Source organism: Harpegnathos saltator, unplaced genomic scaffold (genome assembly GCF_003227715.2).
Source record: "Harpegnathos saltator strain DR-91 unplaced genomic scaffold, Hsal_v8.6 scaffold58, whole genome shotgun sequence".
Lineage (NCBI taxonomy): Eukaryota > Metazoa > Arthropoda > Insecta > Hymenoptera > Formicidae > Harpegnathos > Harpegnathos saltator.
Genome location: NW_020230404.1, coordinates 869,320 through 891,191, shown reverse-complemented (window position 1 = coordinate 891,191; position 21,872 = coordinate 869,320). Strand labels below are relative to the sequence as shown.

General features: G+C 41.2%; 2 protein-coding genes across 6 annotated transcripts in view; both read right to left on the bottom strand.

Moving 5' to 3' along the window:
• Nucleotides 1–21,872, bottom strand: part of LOC105183462 (longitudinals lacking protein, isoforms A/B/D/L) — a 207,640-nt gene that overhangs the window by 20,049 nt on the left and 165,719 nt on the right. The window lies entirely within an intron of this gene.
• Nucleotides 14,007–18,550, bottom strand: LOC109503886 (putative transcription factor Ovo-like 1). The gene is made up of 2 exons (XM_019841577.2): nucleotides 17,613–18,550; nucleotides 14,007–16,855 (listed from the first exon to the last, which is right to left on the bottom strand). The coding sequence occupies exon 2, from the start codon at nucleotides 16,635–16,637 to the stop codon at nucleotides 16,218–16,220; it is 420 nt and encodes a 139-aa protein (XP_019697136.1). The 5' UTR covers nucleotides 16,638–16,855; nucleotides 17,613–18,550; the 3' UTR covers nucleotides 14,007–16,217.

Genomic DNA, 21,872 nt, shown 5'->3' with positions numbered 1-21,872 from the left:
GAGCGCGAGACCTTATGGCAACATGTCGAATTCCGGCGGAAGTGACCGCGTCCCTGACCGCCTCGTGACTGCCGCGCCTAAGACTTCGGATGCACGTGTCGCATGTGCCTGAAGAGAACGTCCTTGCGGCTGCTCTTGTATCCGCAGAGGTTGCAGAAGAGCATGGGCGGCGTGCCGCACACGGTGCTCAGGTGGCGCTGGAGACTCGCCTTCCAGGAGTAGCCCTTGCCGCACTTGGGGCACACGAAGAGGGGCTTGCCCGAGTGCTCCGCACCGAGGAGGTCCTCGGACTTGGTGACCGCGTCGAGCCCTACAAAATTAGACGTGAGCATGTTAGAAAGGCGGCGAATGTCACCCCGGGCTGGGGGACAACTCGCATACAATTTGATTACACGTTGACACTGTCGCAAACTGTCCGGGTCTAGTCATTGTTACTTAACGGCGTGTTGCTCGGAAACGCTGGGAAACGCATCGATCGAACGAACCTTCGCACACGAATTGCCGTAGTCGTGGACGCGAGACGCTGTGGCAATTTGTGCACGAAGGTCTTTATTCGCACGGAGATCCGGAAGGTTCTGAAGAGAACGTCCGGTAGTTACATAGAAAAGATTATGCATTTCGGATTTTTTTGACATTAATATATGTTATAAAGAGCGGAACGCTCTTCCTGAGTAATCCTTATTTTACAACTGTGCGAGGGGGTCGCGAGTAGCTTCTGAAATATACCGCCTTGAATCATTGCAGTCTTATTTTGCATCAATCTGACTTCTTCTGTCAGCCCAAACATATTGTTCTCATATTATTCTTCTTTGTTTATACCTCTTACTTTCTGTAAAGATGTTCTTCACATTGTTCGCTGCGCTAAGTTGATAAATCCATCATGTACTGAAACAACAGATCTTAAAAGGACTAATAAAAGTCTCTGCTAATTTTTTCAAGATCCGTCATCTTCGTTAATTTATAGCAAGGCGGAAGATTCGAATATCTCCAGGCCGCGTATTCGTGAACAGAAATATATTTGGAAAGACTGGCGCATGTGTATGTGTGCAAATAAAAGAATATAAACAAACAAGAATAGCACACGATATGTTTGGAGTGAAAAACAGCTCATTCTCTCCCAATATAATTCGATATAAAATTGCAATGTTCATCTGTATAACATATCTTAGAATCAAGTAAATCCGAGAGGCGTAAAGAACTTTTTCTATATATTTATCGAACATCCTCGCGGCTGGTGTTACATCTGCAAAGATTGCGGAGGAGTATATAAGCGACGTGCTCAGGTGACGCTGGAGACTCGCTTGCCAGGAATAGCCGTCGTCGCGCTTGGGGCACACGAAAAGGAGTTTGCCCAAGTGCTCTGCGAGGAGATCTTCAAACTTGATGACCCCGTCGAGTCCTACAAAATTAGACGTAAGAATGTTAGAAAGACGGTGTAAATATCACTCGAAGAAGAAACATTCTTCTGCTACTCGGCACAAAACACAGCAAAGTGCGCAAAGAACACGACGACACTTGCGCTACGGCTTTGTGGAGAACAACGGTAGCAAGTGCAACGTCCCACGTGCGTCGCATGCCGGGATACGTGTCCGAGTTGACTGGAACAATGAAATATTCAGAATGAAAAATATGTCTTTTTTATTGGATTTCGATTCTTCTCGGTTTTTGCTAGACGACACCAAATCGGCGTACAATCTGAAGAAGGTGTTTTCACGAAGTGGAGGCTGAGAATGTCTTGATTGGAACGCTTTATTGATAAATTGTACTGATAACAAACACAATGTAGGTTAATAATTATATTTAAGCCTCTAATAAAAAAAAAGTCCAGTGACTGAGATATGTAACGGCGCAAGCGGGCGTGATTTCATCGCCGCAAATTGAAACGTGACATGTACATGTATAAAATGATACAAACGTAAGAAAAGATATTGATGTAAACAATCGAACACACATCTGAAAGAAAAGGATAATTTTTTTTCTCAACTATTTCAAAGATGTAAGATATTTCGTGCGGATAACACGATAGGTAAAGCAAAAGTAGCACCCGGTGCTATGTGTACAATCGTATATAAAAACAGCAATAAGAAATATAAGCTTCTATAAAAATGTTAGTCTTGCAAATAATGATTGTGAAATCGCACATTACCACCGCAGTAATTGCATAAGCTAGACTGGTCGTTGTATCTTTTCAAAATATAAATGTAACCTACGATAATTACATTTCGCATATGGGATAATAATTTTAATTTATTATTCAGACATTCAACATTCAACAATTCAGCGCGTTCATATTATTTATATCGGAAGAGCGAATAACAGAGACTCGGGTACGACGGTCACTTCTAAAATTCAGTTACAAGAATAAAATTACTCCGTTTTGCAGTGAATAACTCTTAACAATAGGAAGACTAACTTGGTAATAATGTTTCTTTTTTTGTTATTTCGGGATATTTCAAGAGTCTACAGGATAAATTTGTGTACAAAAAAATATTGCATATAGTCTTATTTCTTAACATAGTGTTTAGAAAAACTAACTTAAATGTGCGGCTCACCTTTGAAAGACGCGTGTGACTCGTAGCAGAATTCAAAATAGAACTTCATTTGTAACCTTATATGTAAAATTAAAAAAAAACATTTATAGACATATGTATATTCAGAATGACTTATTTTAAACGCCTACTTAAAATATCTCGGATGAAATGCATTATTCGAAAGAATATTTTTAGACGAAAGCGTGAACAAAGTCAAACGAAAAAACACTAATTAATTGTCCCTTTATAAAATGCAACAACTTTTATCTAAAATACTTTTTTTTTTCAAATAATGTATTTCTTCCAAGATATTTTAGGTGAAGTCTTTAAAATGAGTCACCTTCGTATATACGTGTGCATCTACTATACAAACGCAATAATAATTTTTTTGTCTCCATCTAAAAAATCTGGATTACCCGTAAAGTTGACGTTTCTAAAACGTCGTAAATACAATTCTAATAATTTAATTTCACAAATTCATTTAGAACAGGCAGACAGGAGAGGCTTTCGAAAAGTTTGGAGTTCGTGATCATAATCGCCATGTTGTAACTCCGTATTACGAGTTGGGTTTTTGATTGACCGATACGTAGCACATGTGCTCGCGACAAATGTGGTACTTGAGCAGAGTGGACAGTCTGGCCTTGTGGGAGCAATATGGGCAGGAGAACATCGGCTCCACATTGCAGAAGTAGTTCATGTGCTTCCGCAAGCTACGCCAGTCGCTGTATCGCTTCTCGCACTTTAGGCACTGCAGATTATCCTTGCAGACCTTCCACACGTCACGCGGCAGTTTGTCGCAGAACAATCGCTGCTTGGCTGAAACACGATTAGAATATCATGTAAGCAAGATGACGAGTAGTCGCGGGCGATAGAATGGATGATAACAATGATCGCTCCCGCTGTGTTGAAATCATCGACCAAGCCCGATGGTTCTTGCTCGCGTCGTTTCGCGAGCGTCGTCTCCTTCGCCCCCGTCTGCGGTTTTTATTTCTTTCCTTCGACCAACGGAAAATTCCCCGTTAATCAGTGCCAAGTACGATTGCTGCAGACACGGTAGAATGGAGGATATATCGGGAGATTGGTGAGTGGGAAGGAGAAGTGCAGTTGATGGGATAGTAGATGGATGATGAGTGGAAAAATAAACTCAGCCACACGATGCGCTCTCCTGAGAGAGTGGTACGTTTCATTCGTGTGTTTTCGCCGACCTGTTGAGTGTCAATCGGTTGAGTGCGTGTCTTTGGACTCTCGTGATCGTTCCTTAAGTTACAACGGGATCTTCGAGTGCGGTCGCATTCTCGGGGGAGTAAATCTCTTCTCTTGCATCCTCGCGAGCAGGGGAAGATTTCGGGGCGATTCACTCGGGGACTTAAATAAGCGAACGCGTGTGCTCCTTGTTGCCTCCGTGCATCATCGTCCAATGAGCTCGCGAACTTTGGATCGTAGATACTTATTAGTCGGAGAATGCGAAGAGAGAAGCTGAAGACATGTTCCCAGCAGCATAACATCATGTGGATACCTATTTTTTTTTCATTTTAACAATCGATACAATCGCAGGCATAATGAAACAGCACGCCGCTTTGCGTAAACCATATGACTTTATTATGCGTAAGTAACATTTTACAGAACAACAAAATTTCTTCGTATGTTGTAACCCCTTGTATCGCAAGATATACATATATTTGTAACATATATAACGTATCGATCGACGCAAACATTCTACGAATTCAGATCCACATGCAAGTGCGACGATTGTCATTTTGTGTTAACTCTCTCTCTCTCTCTCTCTCTCTCTCTCTCTCTCTCTCTCTCTCTCTCTCTCTCTCATTTCATTTTACTTTATCGTCGTCGATTAAATTAGATTGCGGATGTTCATGCAATTGAATAAAACGTATTAAATATACGTATTAAAATATACTAATAGGAAAATAGGCGATAAATGTATGCAAGTATAATATTACGCGTACATTTACGAAACGCCAATAATATTCGAATTTATCTTTTAGCGCGCAATATAAACGTATAACATACAATAACATATACTATTTTATATATATGTACACACACATTGACTTATACGTGCATGTTAAAAGAATCAATTCAAATTCTTCAAATTTTTTGGTAAAAATAAAAGAGAAAATCCGAAGAAAATATCTGGTCCAAGTATAATATAATATAATAACCAAGTTTAATATAATAAATTCAATTATTTAAAATAGAATATACTGATCAATACAATGTAATATAAAATAAAATAAATAAAAAATAATATAATAATCGATTTAATAATTTAAAATAATTAACGAGTAAAAATGTAGAAGAAATTTTTTGTCACTGGGTAAGTAAAATTTGAACAAAAATTCATATGATAGAAATATATATGTTGTATGAAAGGAAGGTCTTATATTCCCTTATGGCATAGATAGCAGTCATTACACTGAGTAAAAAATACTTAAAAATTAAGCCTTTCGGAATTACAAACGTCTTTTTTTATTTTGGTAACGCAAATTATTTGTATGCTTCCACTAATTACACGCAGTAAACGAACGAATATCATTACCAGTACCATATCATTATTTTATTACTGCTTCGTTTATAAGTATTCTATAATTCTAAATAATATTCTATAAGTGTCCTCCTTCCATTTTGACACACGCTTGATGCGTAAGAAATACTTTCTCTCATTTTACATGTGCTTCATAAAGTGAGAAGCGCTTATCAGTTTTGTGTGAATATCGCCATATATCACTTGCTGCTTGCTCTTTGGTTTCTCTTTTTATTATTACTCGCTTTCTCTGCCAATCTTGCAGCATAATCATATGTTGCGTTTTTCTTAATTCTATTTGAGCAGGTGTAGCATCAGGTTTATCTGCCTATGAACAATAACCTATGTCTGTCGCTGCACGCGCGTTCAACATAACGTTCCATTGATCGTTTTTTCGTTCCACGTAAAGCTTCTACATTTCTTTTCGTCTTTTTTTCCAAGTCTACAGCTGTTTCCTCTGGCTTTGATCCTATAGCATAGCTAAGGCGACTTATAGGCTCGCCTGTATTAAAGACTTCTGCTGCATTACAATGTGTTTCATATGATCCTCGTAGACCGAAATTTATTCTTTTTGCATCTACACACTTGGATATAACAGAGTTAAAAGTTTCAATTCTGTTGCTATTCTTATCCTGTAATAAACTTTCCGTGTTCCAGATGATTTGTTTTAATTCTGTAACTTCTTTCATATAGTCCACATCTTTTTAATTGTGGAATATGATTTTCTTCGTTTTTTTTGCAATCTATCGCAGAAGTATCTTATTCTTGCGCATTCGTTATTTTCATCAAAAAGATAACTTATTATACATTATTTAAATCCATTTTGGGAAATATGATTTCTTCCATGGTGGTCGACTCCTCTAAACGGTACTGCACAGTTTTTGTAACTGCTGTTCTGATTCTCAATACAAGATTCCTAATAACATTTCTTAATTTTCCAAAACGTTTTGTTTTCGCAATTTTTTTAATTTTTGATGCTAAATTACGCAATAAATGATTTCGACAGTCTATTTTTTTTACAAAGACATTTGGATAAGGATTCGTCTGTATAATTTTTTTATATATGCTGCTCCCACCGTCCGCTGTATATGTGGCATAAATTAATCCGTGCTCTTTATGTTTGTCTTAAATCCTTCTACGATCGCGTCTGCTTCCATACTGGTTGAACTGCAGTTTCTACCTCAATTTTTATAACTTTTATGACTTGCAAATTCTTTTCCAAACTTTCCTGCTTCAACACAAACTGCACAATATTTGTGTCTTATAGCCATGTACAGCACTTTATCTGTTCGCACACCATATATCATGTCTATATCTGATGAAGTATCACATTGTCTTGTTCTATATAATCTTTTCATCCAGCTTCCGTCACCTATTACTGCTATATAGGGGATTCCATTTATTATTTCATTGCGTTGTAATGCTAATTGATGTTCTTCGTTTGCAGCATTACTTGTGCTTCCTTCAGCTGCTTTTGCAAATGCTCTAGCAGCAATTTCATGTGTTTTTTTATATTTTTGTCTTCCCATACACTGAATATTCATCGCAGCGCAATGTTCTTGTAATTGTGTATAGCCTGCACCTGTTAATATGGCTCCAACTACTATCCCTTTATATCAAGATTTTTCTCAGGGGACGATTCACTCCATAAATTACTTTCAAAATTGCACATTCGGCATTTAAAAAAAAATCTACTTTTTAGTCCGTATGCACGAACACTGATAAACGTAAAGTCGCGAAAATTGCACACTATTCCGCGACAGTGATCGTCAAATTTTTCATGCAATTGTTGCAAAACGTGCACAAAATCAACAATGCATTTTCCAAGCATGCTGTCATTATTAATACAGTATGCATCCACATTTTGGTCTACTATTAGAGTATCTTTTTCCTTTGCTTCATTGTCTCATAATATTTTTACCAATTCATTTCCAATTATCGGATCATTTACCTTTTCCTTTTCTACATTTACCTCTATGTCCATTATTAATTCATAATAATATCTCGAGCTCGCTCATCTTTATCCACCTGCATTGTGCTATTATTTATGTCTGCAATTGTATTGTTCTGTATTATTTCATTAATCGTACTTTCATAACTAGTACTTTCATTATACGTTGTTTTATTTTATTCTAATTTTATTTTATTCTTATTGTTTCTTTTATTGCAATATAGACATCTTCCTCTAACTTCTTTTATAGCCTATAAATAAGTACATTAATGCATATAATAATGTATATTTACATTCACATACTAATCATACATATTAATTGCATTTACAAACGTTAGCGCGTTCAATATTACAACTTCTCAGTAAACATCAAGTTACAGTAACTTATCGATCTTTGGAAATTTCAAAATCATCAAATTAATAAAAATCAGAACACTATAGTAATAATATATTCTTGAGACTAATTAGAGTAAAAAAGTATGTTACTAGTTTTTCTTTCGACAAATGCGGGATATCATAAGTTCAATATTAAAGAGTTACCAAATTTTCCTTAAATATCTCAAAAAATATTAGGCAATAAAAAAATATTTTAGATAGAAGTTGTTAAAATTGATTAGTAGAAAAAAATAATATAATAGAAAATTAGAGTTTGGGTACATATGTAAAATGAGAGAAAATACTTCTTACGCATCGAGAGTGAGAACAATAATATATCCACAACTAAATGTGAAAGCGATGCAACACGGAATTTAATTGCACGTGAAAGCATTGAAAATGTATTAAATATTAAGATTCAGTGTTGCAGATTATTTTTCGATTCTGAAAAACCATTTTTAGGTGCTTCGCCAGGTAGATTAATAGAAAATGATGGAATTGTCGAAATAAAATGTCCATATGCTGTACGGTTTTTAATACCACAAATTGCGACTTCAAGTAATGTTCCCAATCTGCGATCATTTTATAAAAATGAAACATAATCATATATATCCTCGAATTGCAAACTCCTTTGACAGTTCCTAATCTTCGAATCTGCTTGGTTGCGTCTTAAATTCGCTTATGTAATCTTTTCGTACATTATTTATAATTGTGTGCTTTAATTGAATTACAAATAACTTGCGTCATTCAAATCGAAAGACGTTTATAAGACTTGAAAGAGTTGGTTTTTCAAACTATGTTTTGTAATTAAGCACTTGTCACTTAGTACAATGAGTACTGTCTACTTTGTAAGTCTAGAACAATTTTTTAACATTCTATATAAAGCTTTCAGATTCGCCATTTAAATATTGACGTTTACCAACGACGAGATCTTATCGATCGATCGATATCTCGTTGAAACGCTTCACCGTTACAATTCCCGCTCTTAGGAATATTTCGATGAAATTTGGGTATAAAATTTATTTGCGTCAAAATAATATTCCATAGCTGCTTCAAGTAGGTTCGACATTATCGAGATAGCCATCCCCAACTATTATTCTCGTTAAGTCGTCCGTATCGTCAGAATCTACAGAGGTGATACCTTCGTGGTTATTATACCTTTTAAATATTTTATTTCTGATAGGAAGGCCGTCCTTTCTTAAAACCCCTAATATGCTTCTTCTCTCCAGAGTTTCTTTTTTAACAGTTGGTTCCCTTTATCGGGCTTATTACGAATCTCATTGTCTGCGGTAAAGACCGCCTTTTTGGCGGACGTCCTTTGTGAGTTCTCCCTTTTCTCTCTTACGTCGTTCCAATGATTTCTTATATTATCTTAGTTATTTCATTAGATAGTTCTTCAAAAAGAAAAAAAAAACAAAAAAGAAAAAAGAGAAACCACAGACAATCGGGGAAACATACACTTGATTGCAAAACAGTTTAAGCACAATGAAGCAATAAACGCACCAAACTGTCACAAACGAGAGCCATTGCTGACAAGCTTGTGTAGTAACCATTTATGACAAGAGCAGAAGTATACCGTATAAATATTGGATCTTCTTTATTTACCAGATAAGAATATAATAAAAATACCTACATTTTTCTCCAATCCTCTGTTGTGATATCTCGTATATTGTCACTTCGGTTCTTATTATAATTGATTAACGGCATAAGCCTGTCAACAGCAACTCGCGATTGCAGCAATTCACATACCTTACTTTGCACACCACACAGACATCTACAAACTGATTAAACTTCCCATGTAACATTTCCCAAAGTGAACACATCACAACTGTAGGACGTTTGAAGTTTACTTATACATGTACAAATCACACCGACAGTCACTGTCAATATTAGGATTTGCGATATTTATAGTTAAACATCTAAAAATATATAAACAACACACGTTAATAGACAATAAACGTCAATCAAGGTGTGTCAAATAAGAAAACAACACATATATATATATAAATAGACAATATTTGTATAAGCAGTTTTATATTTCGTTTTAATGAAACAAAATATGCACAATCTTTCCGATTGAAGTAGCCGTGAACATGTCCACAGATAGCACACATACTTCAAATGATGGCGCTTATTCCTCATCGCCAACCCATCATCCATAGTCAATAGTCTACTTGGTATATAGAAATCAATAGTCTCACTTCATTGTGAACCGTTTTGCAACCAAGTGTACGTCCTGCATGCGTGGATAAGACTGAATACTCAGGGGTTCCGTCCGGCTCCCCCCCTTGAGGCATCGTTCATTGCTCTCCCAATGCCACGCAGCCCCTGTCACGATAGCTCCCAGTCTGGCCCAGGAAGACAGTTGGTGTTCCCAGGTGAGTCCGGTTTTTCGCAGGTACAAGCGTCGAGCGCGGTTCACTTCGAATAAAAAAGAATGTCCTGCAACAATCTCCGCTGTTATTCGTTCTCGTCATCGCTGTGCCTTTCGTGTACATGCGAAAAACTGAGCCCGACCCGGTACGGAGAGGTCAGAGCTGGTCCACGGCAACGGCTTTATTCTGTCCTGTCAGACTATTACGCCCGACGGGAAAGATTATCACCGCCACTAACCAGATGGCCACTAATCAGATTCATTCAGCTGCCCTCCTTTCTCCCTGCCCCCTGCGACAGCATGAAAATCTCGTAGTCGAGTTTTCAAGCCCGACAGGGAAATTAGATGCCAACGTTCGTCTGGGCTTCCACCACCTGCAGACACGTCCGATATATCCGAAATAGCTCAACCTACGAGTGCAGACAGAATCACGTAATATGTTGCAAATAAATCTCTCTAAAATCAATAAAGATGTAAAAAATTTGATAACAGTTTAGTAGTATGAAAAAATGCACCTATACCATACGATCTTTTTTCTTATTTCGTTGGTTACCGTATATAATTCTTTCTTTTCTTTCTTCTTAAACAGTCATACAACAGAAGTCGGGACGAATATGTAAGTATGTTTTCCATGTTTTCCATGTAACTTTGAGATAACTTTCAGTCAAAAGATTGACTTTATATCAACAGATGTTTAAACAAATTTTCTTGGGCTCGTAAACATTATGAAATTTTACGTGTACTCAATAACGCTTGTTGTATTTACTGACATTTTATATTTTTGAAACATCGTCAAGATTTTTGACGATATCTTCATTGGCTACCAAGATATTTACTTGCAACTTGATTAGGTGATTCATTCTGCATAGGTTGGTCGACTTTTCACCGAAAATTTTACGAGGTTGAATCGTTTGAATAATCTGGAAACAAAAATTTTAATAAAGATGTCGATACTATATTCGACAGATAGTATACAACCGAAATGAAGTCTCTGATAGTTGCTAAAGTTGGCATGTTCAGGTGCAATACAACACGCAGCAAATGCTTAAATATACTCTAATTACCGATACACAAATTACATATCTATATAATAAAAATAATGTCTCAGATGAATCTATTTTGTTTCTAAGAAACAAAACTTTTAGTCTTGAGAAATGTTTCGCATGAGAGATAAAACAAGCAGTACAATACGAGAGAATAAAATATTTTTCAAGAAGTATGTATGTGCCAGCTTCTATCGTGTAAAAATAATAATATTCCGCCAGTATTGTTTACTCATAGCTCTCACATAGCCGAATTGACGATCGAAACATGATGACATGTGATTTGTTACGCCGTAATTGTTTATGAATAAATGAATGAGAGAGATGCTTGATTTGCTTGATGCTCGAATCCTTTCCAATAATTTAATTTACTAAAACTCGATATGATCAGTCCTTTCATCTACGGATATCCAAATACCATTCGTAGCGATATCCGTTGAAAATTTCATAACATTATATTATATCGGGATATCGCAAGGGCATATTTTCACAGCCACCATTGCTTGGCACATGTCATACATTAAAATGTTGAACAATAGTGTTCAGCATTTTAGCATGAATTATAGAATCCACAAGTGGAAAAGAATAAAATATAAATGAAACTAATAATCTTCGATGAATATAGATGAATATAAACGCTAAATGTCGCAGATGTATGTATTAATATCTATAACGCAAATGAATATACCAAATACGCTCGAAATACGCAATATATTCATGCATACATATTACACAGACCTACACGAGTTAGTTACAAAAATCAATGTGAGCGAATCTTATAAATTTTTCAATGATGAAAATGAATCTGTCCTTCTCTGACTCTATCATGTCAAGTTTTCAAGTAATGGATTCAAACTGCGAAAAATCTTAATTTTACTCATTTTTGACGGTCCATTAATTGGTGCTGAATTTATGCGATATTGAAATCAATGTAAACGATTTTGATAAATTTCTTGCTGAATATAAACGGATAGTCTAAATTATCTTATCACGTCAAATTTTTTACGGCTGAAATCTCAAAAAGCGCTACTTTGATAATTTTTGGCAATATGTGAGTTGGTCAAATTTTACGATACTGAAAGCAGTATAAGTAATTTTGCGGTTACATCATTTCCTTTTAACAATGATAAAATATAATTCTAGAAATAGAAAAAATTTTATAGAAGTCTTTTTATATTAAAATTGAAATCAGCCTAAAAATCCGCAGAAATCAGCCTGACGTCCGCAGAAAATGTTTTACTTTTTTATTACATATTATTACGAATGAGATGTATTATATAGAATTTTTATTATAATTTCTATTATATAGAAAATATGTAACCTATTCATCTACAATTTCATTAAACATGTTTAATTTTAAATAACATTTTTTTATTTTCACAATGAATAATGCATCGTTACTTCTAAACCGGAAGTTTGAATGGATTAACCCCTTCCGTGGCACGGACGCATCGGTGCGACCAGCCAAAACCGTGCCGTAAATGGCACGGTTAAACATTTAGTGAATTTCTATATTTTGACCTCAAATTCGGCTTCAGCGACCAAAAAAACTGAAGTATACAAATTATTGAAAAAATCCGCCCCGTCATTTTTTTTGGGGGCGGTTTCAGTGCATTTTACTGAATTTTGCTCTACCACGGAAAGGGTTAATTTGATATATGAAATTTTGTTTTTCATCCATGAATCTATACAAACTATTGAAAACTTGCCCTGATAGAATAATTTGAACTACAAATCCATACTCAAACATAAATCACAATTCCCCACATTGAATGGTTCAAACTGCGAACAATCTCTGTATGGCATAGATTTAAAAATTCATGGTTCGTAAAAAATAACCAAAATAGCATTTTTGAAGATTTCAGCTAATACTTAGTAAAATCCAGATGTGATATGCTAATTTAGGAGGACGGATTCACTTTCAGCATTCAAAGATCTATAATAAATCGGATCATTTGTTCTTGTAACTTTTAAAAGGCCAAATTTTGTAGGTCAGTGTTATTTAGGCGTATTATGCAAAACAAGGAAATAAGATAAGCAAAAAAGAGTTCGCCTATTTTCTTTGACGATTTTGCAAGATAAAATTTGTGATACCTTTTTCCTACTCGTTTCCTATAAAAATCTTATATTTGCATTAACATCCGCAGTCCGTCAATTATAATACTCCAAGCAGGACGGCGCACCGATAAGAATAATTCTTCATCCATGCAAGGCTCCCACGATATAACGCTAAACGAATTGGGAATGATCAACGACTTTCGAACGATAATTTTCACAGCCGAGACGCGCAACAGATATTGGCCAATGATTTCCGATTCATCACAGCGCAAAAAGTCTTACAAAAGGTGGATTCAGCAGTCTCGATTAATTAAACACGCGCATCACCTTCGCGCGCGACAGTTTCACAGTCGCAGCATCATGTTTGATATTTAAATATCTCCGTCCATAGTAAAATCTCACTCGCGAATCGCAACGCTAATATGTCACTGTAAAAGTCCTTAAGTGCACCATTGTGTATTACCTTAGCTTATAATCCTTTCCATCACGCCGGTGAAGTAAATAGTGGTGAAGGGTGTCTCGGGCGTCGCGGGTGTAACCAACGCATGTGGACCGGCACACCGGCTCGCCCGAGGAGGGACATAAGAAGCAGAAGAAGAAGAAGAAGAAAAAACACATATCCTAGTTTCGTGCTGTCCTATAGAATGGTATAGTGGTTAACGACAAAGCCGAAGAGAGACTTAGCTCTCCCCTGGCCGCTGCAAACTCAGATTCGCGTGGGGGTGTTTCGCTCTTCGACGGATACTCGAAGCGTACATGCCGCATTAGACGCGTAAAACAACGAGGAAAGCGGTCAAAACGTAACATCAAAGGATATACCTACGGTATATCCGCCGGACATGATTCTCACTCTAATAACACTCTAAAAAATCGACAAAGAATAACAAAGCGTACTTGTCACTATGCTGCGATACATTATCGATGTGTGTGTTACAAACAACTATAAGACACTTTCTCTTTCCTTGTTTTTTTTGCTTTTCCTTTTTCTCTTTTTACGAAGAGGGCGCGTATAGATTGTCCTTAAATACCACGGCGTTTTCCTTCCGCTCTCTCTCTCTCTCTCTCTCTCTCTCTCTCTCGCTCTCTCTCTCTCTCTCTCTCTCTCTCCCCCTCCCTCCCTCCCCCTCCCCTCTCTCTCTCTCTCTCTCGTCTCTCTCGTCTCTCTCGTCGGCACATTTTCCCCCTGTCTCACATCCTTCCTTTTCTCAGCTTTCAGCTTTTACGAAAGTTGTAACGCTCAGACGAGCAGTCTCATCCCTTTTGCTTTTAAGATGTACGTTGCATATCGCCACACAACGAATTGTATTCTAATGCGATCGCCAAAAGTTCAGTTCGCGATAAATCGTGCCGTATCTCCGGGACCCGAAGACGCGACTCGTCTTCGGGCTCGTCAGCGTGTAATTCCGATTGTTACCCGACCGGCTCAACGAGGAATGAAATTTCCCCACGTTCGCGCGACATCCATCAAATTGCGTTTCTAGCTATTGCTAGTGAAATCGGGTGATATTTGAAGGAGAACTACTTCGATCCTTCGTGCCTTCATCTTGAGGATTGAACAAGTAGCCGTTCGTTCGCCGGTGGACATGCATCATCGCGTTATACATCTAAAATACAAATGATGCGCTTTTGCGGATGACACAACGACATGGACTCGTGTTCAAAGTTTCCTCCGTAAAACGAACCGCTTTCTTCTCGAACAGCTGCTGCGAATTTTGCCTGTGTTTTCCTCTCGGGACTTTGCATATTCACTGTTTGTCCTCTGCGGTGGACAAAATAAAAGAGAAAAAAGAAATCAGCCACACATGATCGTTCAGCCGGGGCGAAAAGTACGAACGAGTCGTGTTTCCGTCCCCTTTCGAAACCATTTCTCTGAACTCTTGTGCCTGCCTATGATAATCTTTGAGAGCTCGAGAGCATTTTCGCGCGACGTCGGCTCTGCTTAAAAACTAACACGCTCGAAATCGGTCGCGGGACGCCTCGAGACGGATTCTTCTATCGATAGGACACGGGACGCTTATGTAACAGAACTTTCTTCATGAGGAACCTCTTCGTACAACTCTCTATAACTGTCCAGAGATCTCGCTGTTCTCCGACAAACAGCGCAAAATTCAATTCCTAATCGATCTTAAGGCTTATCTTGTCGATAGACTTCCTTCTTTCTCCCAAAGGAACTATTGCTTATAATCTGAAGTAGAACCGTCTTCTCCCGATCTCTCTTTCTTCTCGGTCGTCCGATCAGTTCTCTCAACGATGATTGATTCACGCTTTTTTTTTCTTTTTTAGACTCTACGGGAACTCGAGAGAAAGAGAGAGAGTCTCTCTCACGGGTACTCGAAGCTCCTCACGATTCTTGGCGCACTCGCGCACTCGCGCACCCCAAACGTCTCTCCCCTCTCTCTCACGAGAAACTCTCCCTCTCTTCTCAAAGCGGATCCTTTGGCAGGAACCGATGAAGCTCATTCTGTTGTGGGAGCGTTGACTACCATGACAGCTCGTCGTTTTACGTCTTTCTCTTCTCTTCGATCAGTTTGCTGGGAACCAGGCTGGAGGATGCGAGCGACGGCCGGCCGGAGAACGCGGTGAAGGTGTCTTCAGTTTCTTCAGCGGACAAGCATGATGTCTTGAATAAGGCAATTCAAATGGACCAATTAAATCGGAAAAGAACCGGGCACTGTCCATCTCCGTCAATTGAAGTAAAACTTGTTGAGCACAGAAAGGAACTAGATACCCTTTAATAAAAGTCTGGTCATAAGAGCGCCAGTTCTGATTGGTCCGGCAATTTTTGTCAACTCCCGTTCATATTTGAATCGCACTGACCTTACTACCATTGACACACCTTGTATCTAAGCAACACAACTAAGAAATAAACGCTGCAAAAGAATGAAATCTAAAAAATCTTCAACCTCTGTAGCGCATGCGTGAACGCGTCAGAAAAGGGCACACTAAAGAGAGAGATAGCGAATGTGTATCTTTCTCTCTCGAAGGATTTCGCCAAAACCGCACTTACGGCCAAACTCTTATTCGAAGGTTTCCAAGAGAGACTGACGTCGTACGACTGTAAAGTCAATAGTTCTCGTCGGACAATCCCAGCGACAGTCGCTGTCTGCTGGCAACATCTTGTGTCTACTTCCACTTGGAACAAGACAAAGACACCACGTTCTCGGGTGGCTGCTGGCCACTCGCTGGCGAACCTCGCGGCCGGGTTCCGCGAGCCGACAAGGATCAACATGGTTGTTTCTTGCGTGCACACCACACACTTATCACACGGAGAAAACAAAAACATCTTCGCTGTCGCGGCGAGAAGAGCCGCGTGGGCGCAGGTCGCGTCTGCGCGACCGAGCCTTTAGATGGACGAGGGGCCCGATTCCGACGAGCGGTAAGCGGAGTCGGAGTCGATGCTGCTAACTGAGCCCCTGCAGTCGAATTCCCTCTGTATCACCAGGCTGTCGGAGCTCTGGTGATGGAACTTCTTCAGGTGTCTGCTCAGGCTGCAACGCTGGGTGAAGGCGCGTTTGCAGAAGACGCAGTAGAACTGCCGCGGCACGCCGCACTCGTATCTGGTGTGGCGCGACAAGTTGCCTTCGGTCTTGTACGATCGGGCGCAGTGCTCGCACTTCCACTTGCCGCTGGTGCTGCGCACCTTGCCGCAGACGGTCTTGCGGTGGCGGTTCAGGGTGAAGATGTGGGACAGGCCCTTGCCACACTTGGAACACATATAGGGCTTGTCGGTCTGCGGCTTCCAGCTGGATGAGCCCTGCATCATAGACACCGGTGGCGCCGTCGGATACGGCGGCACGGCGGCGGGTAGCTTCGGTTCGCTCTTGAAGTGAGTCGAATTCGAGGTGAGGTCGGTGGCGGTGACGGTAGCGGCGGCGATAGCGGTGGCTACGCCCACAACGGCAGCGGGTGGCAGCGGCGCCGGCGGCGGCAACGGCGGCGGCAGCAGCGGCTTCAGAAACACCCGGAACTTGCAGCTGTCGTCTGGAAAAAATGAAAATGACGATATTAAGGGAGGTCGTGGCGGGATCAGGTTCGAAGGCGGAAAAACAAGTGTGTGGCGGGGAGAAAAGAAATAAAAGTTCTTTATTTTTGTGATTCGTGAAGAAGTTCTCGAGAACGAGCGGGCGAAAGACAGCGGGATAAGGCGCGAAGTACAAAGAGAGGGAAAAAGAAGGAAAAAAAGAGAAAGACAGAGAGACGAAAGGAATCGTGGATTCGAAAGATCCGACGAGCGACAGACGATCGTTGTATATCATAACGTTAAACAAATACATTTGAGTACGCTAGAACTGAAGGCGTTCGAACACATGAAAATTGAGCGATCCCGAAGAATCTCGATTATACAGCGGTGGAGAAGGTAACAGAAAAAATCGAGAGAACAAAGGTGAAGATAAATGTTATTGTTAGAGAGTATAATGTTAGAAAAGAGTCGCACACGAGGGGATGAGCGGTATTTGAAGCAAGAACGGTCGAATGCGTTATTAGATTATTAAAGAATGGATTATTAAAGAGCAACAAAAGGTCTGTGAGGTATGACAGAGACAGCTCGAGATGCGTATCTACCGAAGGAGATGTCGCGGCCTTCAAGCTTGTTCACGAGTGATGAGAGATCGCGAGTAAGACGAGGCGAATGTTCGGCGCGAAGAGAGAAGAAAGAGAGGGCCTGTGGGGGATACACGGTTTTGCGAGGGGTTGCACAAGATGTGTTTCAATAAAAATACATTAAATACATACGTACACGTAGTAGCGATACGGAAGAGACGATACGGTTCCCGGCATCGGACGGCGCCGAGATAGAAGATTGGGAATGATATATTGGTACATTATCGCGGCAGGAGAATAAAGACTTTTAAATGCATAAAAAAATACTGCTCGAATTTCCTCGACAAAGCTATTTACACAGACTCGAGTAATAGATGAATAAACGTTCGAAAAAGGAGATCGTTATATTATCGCTCTTTGAAAAAAATGATTCTTCAGTGTGGAAGACGGCGGTTGCGCACCCTCCACTCGGAAGGACGGGAGGGAGTGCGTCGGTGGTTGGCGAAGATTGTCAGGCATTGTGAATGCAACGAACGACCACGGTGTCTCGTTGTGATACTGATTATGCAGAGCTTTATTTGTATCTCACTTGCTTTTTTGTATCTTCCACTGCTACTATAGATAACACGTGCGGCTTGTAATCTCTATTCTATATCGGTATCTGGCGTACTGTTGCATACTCGGTCTGTAATATATTCGGACATAGGCACGAAGTGTTAAACAGCGCCTACAATTTTATTAACATCTACGGCGCCCGGTCTGTACGAGCCGGGGCCGAGCGCGTGTCGGACATGTACGGTAAATACTATTACAATCACGGGATAACTCATCTTCGGGCGGTGATCTTCGGGTTATGATGTGCGTCGGGTCGCTGAGTGGTGTACACGGCTACACGTGTGTGGTCAGGGTGCTCTACTTAATCTTCTAGAGGCGTGTTGCGTCTTCTCGGCGATTGCCTACGGAAAAACGATCTCTTCGCGGGAAGACGCGAACTTATACAGTCATCTACGCGGAGTCCGGCGGAGTTACTCTTCACGAAGACACTGTCACGAGGTTCTTGCTCTCTCGAGGCGCTATTGTCCGACGGAGAGAACGAGAAAGACAAAGAGGGAGAAAGACGGTGCGTTGTCGTGTGTTACGGCCGTTCATGGACGGAGTTCTTCTTCAATCTTCGATGTTTGTTGGCTGACGTGCCTCGGAGATCTCTCTCTCTCTCTCTCTCTCTCTCTCTCTCTCTCTCTCTCTCTCTCTCTCTCTCTCTCTCTCTCCTTCCCTCTCTCTCTCTCTCTCTTCAGTGGACGATCTTCCGGACGCACTGTTTCCTCGGAGGCTGGTAAAAGTTATGGCTCTGCATTAAGTGGCGACGTAGACTGACGTTCTGCGTGAAGCTACGCCCGCAGAGGTCGCAGCAGAAGTTTCTGCGCCCGCCGCACTCGTATCTCAGGTGCTTCGATAGGCTCGGTTTCACCTTGTAACCCCGGCCGCACTGCGGACACTTGAGAGTAAGATCCTCGTCCTTCAGGTAGTTGGCGTGTCGTGACTTCCTGGGCGGACCCGATTGGGCAGCCGTCCATAGCGCACCTGAAAGAATACGAAAAGGACAGTGGTGTTAGTCGCGAGCTCACTTGGTCCGGTCGCCGAGCGAGATCGTCAGACGCGAGTCTGACCGATCGAGACCTCATCCGTTCAAGCCCGATCAAGCTTCGGAACTAGAAAATCGAAGGAAGGCCACCCGCGGAGCCGGTCCATGCTGGGACGGGAAGAGGATCACCGGTTCGGGCATGTGATTCGTCAAGAAGAGCGGGACGAAGGGGGGGGGGGAGAGAGACTAAGAGGGCGGTTCACGTCCGGTTTGATAGATCGAATAATTTGATCACGTACTTGAAGCGCACTCGATCTGCCTTCAATCGTTCGATGTCCGTCGGAGCGAGGAGGAATGAAATGGAGAAGTTGCTGGGACGGGGTCGTTCGCGCTTTCGTCTTCGTGCTTTCGTGGGAATCACGATCAGGACCCGAGGTGAATATAGCGATAAGCGGTCTACAAGATAAAGCTATTTTCCATCCCGTTGACGACGACGATCTTATGGACCGCCGAGAGGTGCCGTTGCAGACTCGTTTTCTGGGTGAAACTGTAGTTGCAATGGCAGCAGGAGAACTCTCGTTTTCCGCCGCACTCCCACTTCATGTGTCTGCGCAGATTGCAGAGCATCGTGTAGCTGCGCCCGCATTGCTGGCAGGTGAAGCGGGATCTCGTGAAACCTGCCGAAAAGAGAACGTTACTCTAAGGATGCGTTCGTGCGCGCGTGCGCGCGTGAGGCGACATAGAGACGAGCGATTTTCAGAGTGTGAATCTTTGAGTTTTTCTTTCGTTTCTTTTCTTTCTTTCTTTTTTTTCCTTTTCTTTTTTAGCATTCTGGTATAAATGCGAGAGAAGAAAAATTACGTGGTGGTCAACGACGAGGCCGTAATGTCCTTGTACAACGTCTTGTAAACATCGTTAGAGCGAGAGAGAAAAAGAGAGAAATAGAGAGAAAGAGAGAGAGAGAGAGAGAGAGAAGCAAAAATTTGAATCGAATGAAACAAATCAATAATGAAATCAACGGTCAACATCAACATGAACATCAATGTGACAACACTCAATCGGACGGACTCACGTCGTTGCATCTTAACGCTCTGAAGAGAACTTACTCGGTGTGATAGCATGTGAGTTGCAGTAAGGATACTTTATCGACGAGAAATGCTCTCCAGGTCGATCAATCGAGCTGATTGTATTCTCTCGTTTCTACCACGCGAATGAATGTCGTGACGTCGGAACAATACGAGCAACGTGTTTTTTTCGCTCTGTAAGCATCTGCCATCAATAAATCTGCCTTTTCGAGGAGAACTCGCGCCTCCAGCGACGCGCAAACGATGACAGCTTCAATTCTAACTATCGAGTACGTGATGTGTGAGATAGACAGATAGAGAGAGAGAGAGAGAGAGAGAGAGAGAGAGAGAGAGAAAATTGTCAAGTGTGTCATTATAATATTTTCCGAGATGATAATCAGTCAGATCAAATGCGGTTACAGTCTTAGTGGTATATGTATCTTCAGACAGTGGTACGTATCTTCGTCGCAACTAGAAGAGGTAAAATGTTGCATTTATTATCAATTTTATATCGACTACGCGTAACAGCTAAAAAGGAAGCTAAAGAAGTTCAAGAAGAAGCGAGTTCTTCAGGTCGTTTCCACACGACTCCTTCTTCCTTCTTCCGGTCCATCTTCCGCTCGACGACGTGGCTCTAAACTTTCGGATCGGTATCTTTGGCGTACACTGGTCGGTCCGGTTCTTCTTCTTTTGTTGACGTCGCGGCGCGATCGTCTCTCGACATCATCATCTTCCGGTGACAGTCTCCCGTTTGTCGCTTTCACTGGTAGACGATCCGGTCGTACATCTTCCTGGGGACGTTGTACCGTTTCTTCACGGGCACGACGACGTTATGGTGGTGCGTCAGATGCCTGCGCAGGCTGACGTTCTGCGTGTACTTGTTCGGGCAGAGATGGCACGAGAATCTTCGTTGGCCGCCGCACTCGAAGCGTACGTGTCTTGCCAAGTTGTGCTTCAGCGAGTACCTCTTCCCGCAGGCGGAGCACTGCAGACCTTGGTCTTCCATGCTGCCGCTCGGGTATTTGGCGTCCGTCCTCATCCTGGCGATCTTCGCGGGCGTGAGGTGCACCTTTCGGCCGTAGGCCGCGGTGCTTTCTGCCGGATGGAAGCTCTCGTAGAAGCCTGGAAAAGACAAACGTTCGTGCGCCGATTAGTGGACGGCCCCGGCGAGACGAGAATCGCACACATCGATGTTCCCCTCGTTTACGCGACGTCGAAGCTTATGGAGTCCGTCGGACGACATCCCCGGAGCGATCTATGTGTGGCCGATCGCCATCTGGCCTCGTGAACGGCACAGACTTCAATACACAGACTGGCCGCTCCACAAGAAGTCGCGAAGACTACAGGTCCGTTCGTTTTCGAAGGACTTTTGAACTAATGCGATAAGTTAGAGTGAGACAAGTATATACTTTCTCTCGCTCCAACTTGTTGCAGCAACACCAGTTCAGACAGTTCTTCGGGAAAGAATAGACATGTGAAAAGGATATTCTGTGTCGCAGGCATTCAATCTTTATCTAGCTTCACTCCGAATGAAGAAGAATGAAGACAGCATGCCTGCGAGAGGGAGGATATAGCTGCCCCTCGAATCTTGTCTTCAAAACTCTTCGAAGAAGGGACAGTTTATGCATAGAAGTCTATATTCCGAGCGAACATTCCGCCCCGAAGGAAAATATCTTATTACTTACGTGCAATGAAAGTCATACTTACGCGTTTTTTCTTTTTTTGTTTTTTTGTTAAACTCAACACAAGCATGCGGATCATTCCAAACTTCAACTTATATCGGTTACTTCGAAACGGTAGATAGCAGTGT

Bases quoted from the DNA above. Each gene is read 5' to 3' on its own strand.
- LOC109503886 (XM_019841577.2), bottom strand. From the start codon at position 16,637: ATGATGCAGGGCTCATCCAGCTGGAAGCCGCAGACCGACAAGCCCTAT.